Below are 9,513 nucleotides of genomic sequence, written 5' to 3' on the forward strand. Positions count from 1 at the left end.
TTCCCCAGCACTGCACGGAATTGCCTATGGCAGGAAATGCTGTTGGGGCTCTTGTGTTGCAATCCTGCCCATGCTCCTGCACTGGTGCCTTGTGGGGCAACCTAACAACAGAGGCCAGACAAAATTAAGAGAATAAAAAGCAGCTGTATTTATTGAAGGGCCTTCAGGTACATTTAGGGCAGACGAAGACCCACAAGGGCTACACCCAAAAATGAATGATGGGTCACAGGTTTTCACACGTTTATAAATTTGTCCATTTGATATTGGGGGTCAATCTTCCAAGTACAGCTTCAGGTAATGAAGCCATGTGCCCCAAGTTTGCTCCCCCCAACTCACTTTTATTTTACATCTCTCAGGGCCTGAGGCAGTGAGGTGTCCTTGACTGGAGAGGAATTGTTGTGTCTGCCCAAAATGGGAAAGCAGCAGCTCACACTGTGTGTGGAGTTTAGAGTTACACTAAAGAATTGCAGGATTACAAATACATGAAAAACACAAAAGCTAAAGTTCTAAGGCATCAGCAGCACCAGGGACCAGCTGAGTATCTGTGCCCTCACACTGGCAGGGCATGGAAAAGCCTGTGCTTCCCAAGAGCCTGATGCTGCTCCAGGGCTTGTGGAGTTCCCTGGAGGCTGCTGGGCAGCGCTCACCCCTGGAACAGCTGTGCTGTGCCAAGGAAACAAAATCAGAGATGCCTCCAGCACCTGGAAGCAGCACCAGCCCACAGCTCCCCAGTATTGTCCTTCAGCCCCTGGAGATCAAACCTCTGATAAGAACTCAGCTCTCAGGCCTGCCCAAATGCCACCAAACAGCAAAATAGTGTCTTAATGCCAGCCCCTGCCTTCCATGCATAGGAGGACCAAAAATGTTATATTGGCGGCTACTCACTCACTCACTCACTCACTCACTCACTCACTCACTCACTCACCCACTCACCCACCCACCCACCCACCCACATAAAAGCAGATAATTTTTGCAGATTCATAAAAGCAAGATTCTGAATTGCTTTGTAGGCTTTTCCTTCTTTTCCTTTCCTTCCTTCTTTTTTTTCTTTTTTTTTTTTTTCCCTCACAAGCCTGAAATGGAAACCATTATTAGCATTTTTTTCTTTTAAGGGACAGGAAAGTTACATCTTGCAGAAATGTTGGTAAAATGCAGTGGTTCAACCTTGCTGTTTGGGGCAGCTGATGGACTCTGCCATTTCCCAGACTCTTGTGCTAGGAAATGGAAAAGATTTGGGGTTAAGGATGTTGCCATCCTCCTGGATTGCTATTGCAGTGCTGGATGGAGGCCAGCAGTTTGTTGTGGCCCAGGGTCTGATAACTCATCTGTTCTATTTACTGGGAGCACTCAGGGAGCTGAGGCTTTGTTCAGATTGAAGCAGGATGCCAGAAACCCGTCCTAAACTTGACATTTAAACCAGGTAATAACTTTTGTCCAAGGTAGAACATATATCTTCAGATAATCAGGAAGTTCCCTGCTCATCTTTGGGTTTCACTGTTAAATACCCTGCTGGAAGGCAGATCTTATATCTCTGTGGCAAAGGCTTTTCTCCCAATCCCCAGTATCGGTTTAGCATTAAGAGTAGAGGACTCTGCTGTATAATGGTAATAAATGAATATTTATTTATAGATATGTTACTATGACACATCTTTATTTTCACTTGCAAAAGTATGGATTTTTTTTTTTGGTTTGTTTTCATACATTCAGTGGAAACAGGAAAAAAAATCTTAATGATGACAGAGATTGTGAAATCAACTAATTTCTCCTTTACAATGAGAAAAAGGAACATTTATGAGACCTGTATGTGAGGCCACATGTATAAAAAGCATTGCTGTTCTGTTTTTCAGAGTAGATAGCCTATTTGGAGCCCATTGTAAATTGAACAAGTTCTCCATGTTAACTGGGAGAAACCATGAGCATGACTGAATCTGCAAAAATAAGGAAGTTGTTTGCTTTTGGGATTAACAGTAGGTTGATATGAATCTTTATCTCTTTTTTCAAAATGATAAAAAAAATCATAATAATCTTTTTGGAACAGGCATTCATTATAAGCAATGAGATGCAAGGTCTCAGAATGGAATCCTAGGTCCAGAAATGTTTCTGAAGGCCCTCTGTGCTGTTCCTGAAGTAGCAGTGTTTTTCCTTGCTGAACACCACTTGCCTGGCTTGTAAGAGATGGCTGTCAAGAAGCCTCTTGCTTTCTGGGGGTAGTTAATTGCAGCATATCTGTTGATGGGTGACAACACACACATCTCCTTACGCAATATATGGTTGATAAGATCATGCACTATTTGTCTCCCATATCTTTTCCTGTCTTTGAAAAGATCATTTAGAAGGCAGAACGAGGACTAAACAGTGTGCAATGGTTAAACTGGTCACATGCACATACAGGCTACTTGCTCTGCTTGCAGTGAAATACCAGTAATGCCAGAGCATTAGAAAATACACCAGTGAAGAAAACTGGGACTGGAGTTATCAGCTGAATGACCTGAGTAGTTTCATCTGTTCTTACGGCACCGTTGCTCACTGCAGCTTCTGCTGTGTTGTCTGCCCAAGCATTGACACAAAGCAGGTGGATCTAATGTCTGGATATGGGACACTTTCCGTGCTGGGAACAGTCCTTTGTTTATTTCAGCAAGGTCTAGTCAGTGGTTTCAGACTGTGGTCTGCACCTGTGTCACTACCGCGTGGTGACACACTCGTAGGGGAACTGGATGTCACTTGTCACTAAGGAAGTTAATTGTCTCTAAGTTTACATCAGCAGAATGTGAGCTTGCAGTCTCAGGAGGAAATATTTTGGAGTTTTTACACGTCACTGAAAGTGAAGGACCATGAAGCCAACCAAGACAAGCTGTCACCAGGAGGCGCCTGGAGCTGCGATGCAACGATACAAGACAGTAGTCAGGGCTGGAGTCAAGTCACTGAGGACAGCAGGACAAAATTCAAGTTAACATCAGACCCTTTGGAGGGGTTTTCCCCTTTTTGTCCATATGCCTGTGCCTACAATGTTTGCAAACACTGCATGTGGCTCCATTGCCTGTGCCTCAAAACTTGAGCAGCTTTGTGGCACTCAACACCTACCATGCACTACACCTTGTTCATATCATCACTTGATCCGTGGGTGGCTGTGACTCCTTGCTTTGGTTCATCTTGGACCTGATAAATATACACTTGGGGAACATTGAAGAAAACTCTGGAAATTCTTTGGCTGCAAAATAATAGCAAAATGTATCCAGACAGCAGTTAGAATTTGCTAAGCATGCAGAGACTTTAATGTAGGTTATAACTCCTGGCATCAGAGAACAAGCTCCAGCAGTTTCCACCGCAAACCGCAAGAGCAGTGAGATGTGGAAAGGTGAGAAACAGACAGCAAACACACACAAATTCACAGAAACTATCTGCACAGCCTTCTGGAATAATTTTGTCTCATGAGGGCCTGTGGCCATCTTCTTTTTTAGACATCTGATGATTTGTATGGAGCAAAACATCACAATCCCTAAGGGAATAAAGTACCCACAGATGCTGTAGAATAAGGAGGAATATTTAGGTAGAAGAGATTGTTTCTGAAAGCAAAAACCGCCCTGGTTACCGCGATGTGTGCGATACAAAAGGGAATAAGTTATCGTTGCTATCCAGAAAAAGCCACAGACAGAAGCTGACTTCAGTGGGGATCGAAGGATCTTTGCTTTTAGAGGGAACTTGATTGCAAGGTATCGATCAATCGCAATCAGGGTGATCATGAAGACGCTCATAGGCATGTTTGTAAAATAGATGTTTTGTATGGTTAAACACAGCCGGTCTATGGGATGTGGGTAGCTGGTAAAATACAGAAGGAAAGGCAGGGTGAAGAGCAGGGAAGAGTCTGCCATGATGAGGTTGATCATGTACACCTTGGTCTCGGTCCACCTCTTGATTTTGCAGCAGAAGACCCATAAGGCAATTGCATTCAGTGGGATCCCCAGAACGAGCACTGGGATGTACACAACCAGCTGAAGCACCACAATGTTGCCATGTGCACCTCTGTGAGTGCAGTTCTCCATGTTGGGCTGTCTCTGCAAGGAAAGAGTGCAGGCATGAGACTGAGCTCACTGGCAGTGTCCTGCGGCTGTGCCCTCCTCTCATGGCCCTGCAGCTCCTCGTGTCCGTGCGCTGCTCATGTGGGCAGCCTCAAAAACCTGAACTGGTTTTTGTTCAGTCCACAAAACTACCGAGACTGCCCTCTCTTGCTGCTGGTGCAGGGTTAAGCCTGCCTCACCATCCCTCCAGTCCTGGTATGAACAGGTGGGTCACAGCAAAGCAGAATACTATTTTTCGTTGTTACCTTTGCTCTGCTGTGGTTGTCAGAGATACTGGCTTTAGGACAGCCCACACCAGAGCTGAGCATTCCCCATTTGCCCTGGGCAGTATTTCCTGTTTGCCCTGGGCAGCATTCTCCACTTTTCCTGGGCAGCATTCTCCATGTGCGCTGAGCAGCATTCCCCATTTTTCCTGGGCAGCATTCCCCATTTGCGCTGAGCAGCATTCCCCATTTTTCCTGGGCAGCATTCCCTGTTTGCCCTGGGCAGCATTTCCCATTTTTCCTGGGCAGCATTCCCCATTTGCCCTGGGCAGCATTCCCCATTTTTCCTGGGCACCGTTCCCCATTTTTCTTGGTCAGCATTCCCCATTCTCCCTCCACAGCCCTTGGTTTGCTGCTGAAGCCACCCCATGGGTTTACTCTGAGTCTTGCCAGACCTGAGAAAATCCTCAGGGCTTGAGCCCTTCCAGCCCAGTGGCTTTGCTCCCAGGGGCAGTGGGAATGCTGCTGCAGGCTGCTGGGTGGGTGGGTGCCTGCTGTGAGCAGGATTTGTGCCCTCAAACACAAATCCATTCCTCTGGTGGGGAGGAACAGCTCAGCAGGAGTATCAGCAGTCCTAGCAGATTACAGGCCTCCAGAGAAAGAAGGGAAAGTGAGCAAATGAGCACATGTGTCTGATCTCAGCCTTCAAAGGTAGAAAGCAAAAATTTTAGTCAGAAAACATGAATCTGAGAACATATCTCCTGCTCTTCCTTTAAATATCTCAGGGCATTTGCCACCAGCAAAGAGGATGAATCAGATTTTGTCTGCAGCTCATATAGGAAAGGTTTGCAATGAGCCAGGCACAGAAAGTGCCCAGATTCCTACAATTTCTTACCAATACCTTGCCTTATAAGTCAGCAGCTTCTAAACATCAATAAGCAAATTGTAGTGAAAATAGATGATTGCATTAAGTAAGTGAACTGTTTCTAGTGTCCAAGACTGGGAGACAGATCTGGCAGAGGAAAGCACAACGCCTGCCCGAGCACCAGAACTGGTACGGCAGCGCTGAACCCCAGGCGTACAGTCATTTTTAGGGTGGAATTCATAGAGGAACTAACATACAGCCAGCGTCCTGGTGCTCTTGGGCTTTCAGCTTCATAGGTTTTGGCCACTCTGTGGTTTCAGCCTATGCTGCAGCTGTTGCCTGGCAGCCTGTTGTGGTCACCTTGCAGTGAAAAAGCCATTCTGCCCTAGCAGTGGCCTGAGGAACAGCAGAGCCCTCTGGGCTGGCATGCCAGCCCCAGGGAGCCCCACACAAGCGCGGAGCTGGTGGCAGCTCCAAGGCCGTGTGGCAGCTCCAAGGCCGTGCCAGCTGTCCCCACTGCTGAGGGAGCACTAATGGGACCTTCAGCGAGGGGCAGAGAGCCCCTGAGCGGGATGTGGCTGCCATCAGAGGCAGAGCAGCTGTGGGAGCAGCAGGGAAGCGGGGCAGCGGGAAGCAGGGGATGAGGCGCTCCCTGAGGGGCCGGGCAGGGCACGGTCGCTGCTGTGGGACAGGGAAGGGAGGGCTGGCTTTACCTGCTCCGCGGGCGGGCTGCTCCTCACACAGGCCGCGGCTGTCTCGGCAGGGAAGGGATCCGTGCTGTCACTGCTGTCCCGGGGCTGTCACAGCCCGGCAGGGCTGAGCCCAGCGCTGAACTCGTGCGAGCACCAGCGCTTCATTTATGCCCTGACTTCCTCGGACTGGAGCCTTTGGTGCCCTCTGTTGTCCCGCTGCCGGCAGCTCAGAGCTCCGCCGTCGATCCCCCCGCCCATCCCCGCCTCGCCTCACACAGCCCGGCTATTAAAATGTCATCTTTCCAATCGGGGGAAAACAATTTCTGAGATAAAGCCCGTAATGGTTGCAAATTGCCCGTCTGGCAGCAGAAGGTTCCTCAGGGAGGCTGGGCAGCGGTGCTGCGGTGGCAGAGGGGGCCCGGTGGGACAGGGACAATTCCGAGGGGACAGTGGTGCCTGTGCCCCCGGGGACAGCGAGCCTGGGGACACACAGTGCTGCTGTCACCTGCACCTGACAGATCTATGGGCTGGCTCTCCCTCTACACAGCAGCCAGGAGTGTAACTCTGCCCATCAGCATGGCTGGGACGCCAGATCACGGCAGTCACTGCCACCAGTGTGGCACTGAGGGGCTGGGACCTTTGGGAGCAGGGTTAGGAGCTGCCCAGTGCTGTGTCACAGACTTTTGGATGGGTTTTGCTGCCCACTGGCTAGAGCAGTTGCAATCCCATCTCTGTGAGCCTGCTGACAGGAGACAAACTGACTCCCTCAGGATTTGTCCCATTAATTCTTGTCTTTGGAGCTGTTATGGTTTGACAGTGGCCAAATGCCAGGCACCCACGAGAGCTGCTCACTCATGGTGTGACACTGGCCAAATGTCTGGCACCCACGAAAGCTGCCCACTTACCCTCTCCTGCTGCAGCTGGGCAGAGGAGAGAAACATTTAACTAAGGGTTCCTAAGCTGAAATAAGGACTGGGAGAAAACACTCCAAGGGCAAAACAAGCCCATCTTAGAGACACAAAGTGATTTTATTACTTTCAAAATTAGAGGAGGATAATAAGAAGTAAAGTAAGCCCTTAAAACACCTTTTCTTCTCCCAACCCCTCCCTCCTTCCCACTGACAGCACAGGGAGACAGGGCATGGGGGTTTGGGTCAGTTCATCCCCGAGGTTTCCTTGTGCTGCTGTGGGAGAGCAGTCCCTGTGAGACCATGGGAGAGACAGTTCTCTGTGAACTTCTCCAGAGCTGGGTCCATTCTTACAAGCAGCAGTTCTCCCAAAACTCCTGCTATGTGAGTCCCTCCCACAGGAGACAGTCTTCCCAAAACTGCTGCAGTGTGGGTCACTCATCCATGGCGTGCAGTCCTCCAAAGACAGGCTGCTCCAGCCTGGGAGCAGGGCCCCTCTCCACTGGAGCTCCCACTGGATCACAGCCTCCTCCAGGCATCCACCTGCTCTGGCATGGGCACCTTCCCCATGGGCTGGGGTGGAATCTCTGCATCCCCATGGATCCCTAGGGCTGTAGAGGCACAGCTCCTTCACCATGCTCTCACCATGGCTGCAGAGGAATCTCGGCTCTGGCCCCTGGAGCACCTCCTGTCCATCCTTCTCCACTGATCTTGGTGTCTCCACGTTGTTTCCCTCACATGTTCTCACCTTCCTCTCTGGCTAGAAAAAGCTGTCCCCCTATATTTTGATTTTCGTCTTAAATCTGTTACCACAGAGGTGTTTCCAACCTCTCTCACTGGCCCAGCCTTGGCCAGCAGCACGTCCATCCTCAGAGCCATCAGGGACTGCTCTGCTGGACATGGTGGAAGCTTCCAGCAGCTTCTCGCAGGAGCCATCTCTGTGGACCCTCTGCTACCAAAAACCAGGCCCTGCAAACCCAGCAGAGGAGCTCATGCTCTCAGAGGTGACAGCAGCAGATAGTGGATCAACTGTGGGCTGACTGAGGGCAGGTGTAGGTCACAGGGGAAGATGTGTTCGTGGGCAGGAAAGACTCCCCCACACTGTCTGGTGGAACACTCTGAGTATTGCCGGGCAGAGCTCAGTGCTGTTTTGGGGGTTTTTTAGCATTTAGAAAGAAAAAAAAGCCCAGTTCTAGGCAGCATTTATCCACTTCCTCTGTCCCCTGACTTTTCTGGGCTGCTGACTCATGGAAAAACACAAATCCGTGTTGGAAATGTTAGGGGTGTCAGTGTGGGCAGGCTGTGGAAACCCAGCAAGGTGGGGCTGCTCTGAGCCCGAGCTGTGGTGGCCCTGGGGGTCAGCCTGGTGGCACAGCACGAACCAGGGCAGGGCAAGTGCCAGGGTGGCAAGTGCCAGGGCAGCAGTGAAAGGCCTTCAGCGTGTGGGAGGAACAGCCCTGCAGGGATGGCTGCTCTGAGGAGCTCTCTGGGGGCCAGGGCTCAGCAGGGCAGCTGGAGGCACCTGGCAGGAGGACAGCTCTGAAATCTGGACTTTGTGCCTTTATGGCATTGGAAAAGTGTTGCTTTCATCCTAGAAGTGTTCCTTCACACCTGTCTGACCTGTTGAGGTGAAGGGGAAGGAGGTCAGGACAGCCTAGGTTGTTTTGTAGGGACATGGGCTTAATAATAAGCCAGAACCATCTGAACAGCCACCCAGCCCAGGCTGCCAAAGGAATGGGATAAATATAAACTGCTGTCTTGGTTTGGAAAGACAGGTGCCTGCTAAGGAAGGCAGGAGCCTCCCCTGAAATGGAGAATGTAAACCCTCCCTACCCCTCCCAATTGCTATAAATTTTAAATTAAGGGGCTCTCAGGCAAAAAAAATATGGGAGCGGGAAATAACAGTTCTTTAAAAGGGAAGAAAAATAAAAGGATAAAATAAGCAATGCAGTACACCAGAACAACACTGACAGAGTGAGAACCCAACCTGACACCCTGTGGGTCAGGGTGTTGGTGGCAGTCCCATTGGAATTGTGGCTCAGCCCTCCTGCAGTGTCAGGGGTGGTTCTGCTGGAGCAGGGATCCTGTAGAGAAGGATGTATTCTTCCTCTGAAGATCCAGGGAAAGGAGAGGCAGCTGCTGTTCCTCTGGCAATCCCATGGAGAAGCCCTGCTGGTGTCTCAAACCCTCTGGATTATATCTGGGTAGCAATGCTTGGCTCCTCCCTCTGGGCTCACATCTCCCAATGGGATGCTGTAGTTCTTATCAGCCATGCAGTGACATTCAATGGCCTCTTATCAGCAGATGTTCTGCTGATAAGAGGCTATTGAATGTCACTGCATAAGGGAGGAGTGGGTGTGGAAGAGATAAAACAAACTGTCCACTGAACAGAAGACAACTGCCATACAGATGGCAGACAGAATACATCTTGCCTTGCAGTCTGGGACAACTGGATTAGTTTAATACTGGAAACAACCTGAAATACACAATGAGGTATGATATGATAGATACATTTGTACATGTTGGCAAGAAGGATCAGTGGATTTTAGCTACAGAAGGAACTAAAAGAGGTACGTGGCTCATCTGTCTTGCTGTACCAGTAACAAATAGGTGCTGGAGGGTGGAATGGAGGCACATTAACAACAATTGATTACATACACACTTTTACATATCTCTGTGACTGTTTTGTTTAATGGAAACATAGAGTATAACTTTCTAAACCTAACAAAAAACTTGCTAGAGAAAAAGAGCAATACTTATCCCAATAGCC

At 49.4% G+C, this 9,513-nt stretch overlaps 1 protein-coding gene across 1 annotated transcript; it reads right to left on the bottom strand.

Annotated features, from left to right (window-relative positions):
* Window positions 1-3,098: 3,098 nt before the first annotated feature.
* LOC131087734 (G-protein coupled receptor 35-like) lies at window positions 3,099-4,040 on the bottom strand. The gene has a single exon (XM_058031580.1). It carries the CDS (start codon window positions 4,038-4,040, stop codon window positions 3,099-3,101), a length of 942 nt encoding a protein of 313 aa, XP_057887563.1.
* Between the last annotated feature and the right edge of the window lie 5,473 nt (window positions 4,041-9,513).

This window comes from Melospiza georgiana, chromosome 10, assembly GCF_028018845.1.
Source record: "Melospiza georgiana isolate bMelGeo1 chromosome 10, bMelGeo1.pri, whole genome shotgun sequence".
NCBI classification, from domain to species: Eukaryota; Metazoa; Chordata; class Aves; order Passeriformes; family Passerellidae; genus Melospiza; species Melospiza georgiana.

Bases quoted from the DNA above. Each gene is read 5' to 3' on its own strand.
- LOC131087734 (XM_058031580.1), bottom strand. From the start codon at position 4,040: ATGGAGAACTGCACTCACAGAGGTGCACATGGCAACATTGTGGTGCTT.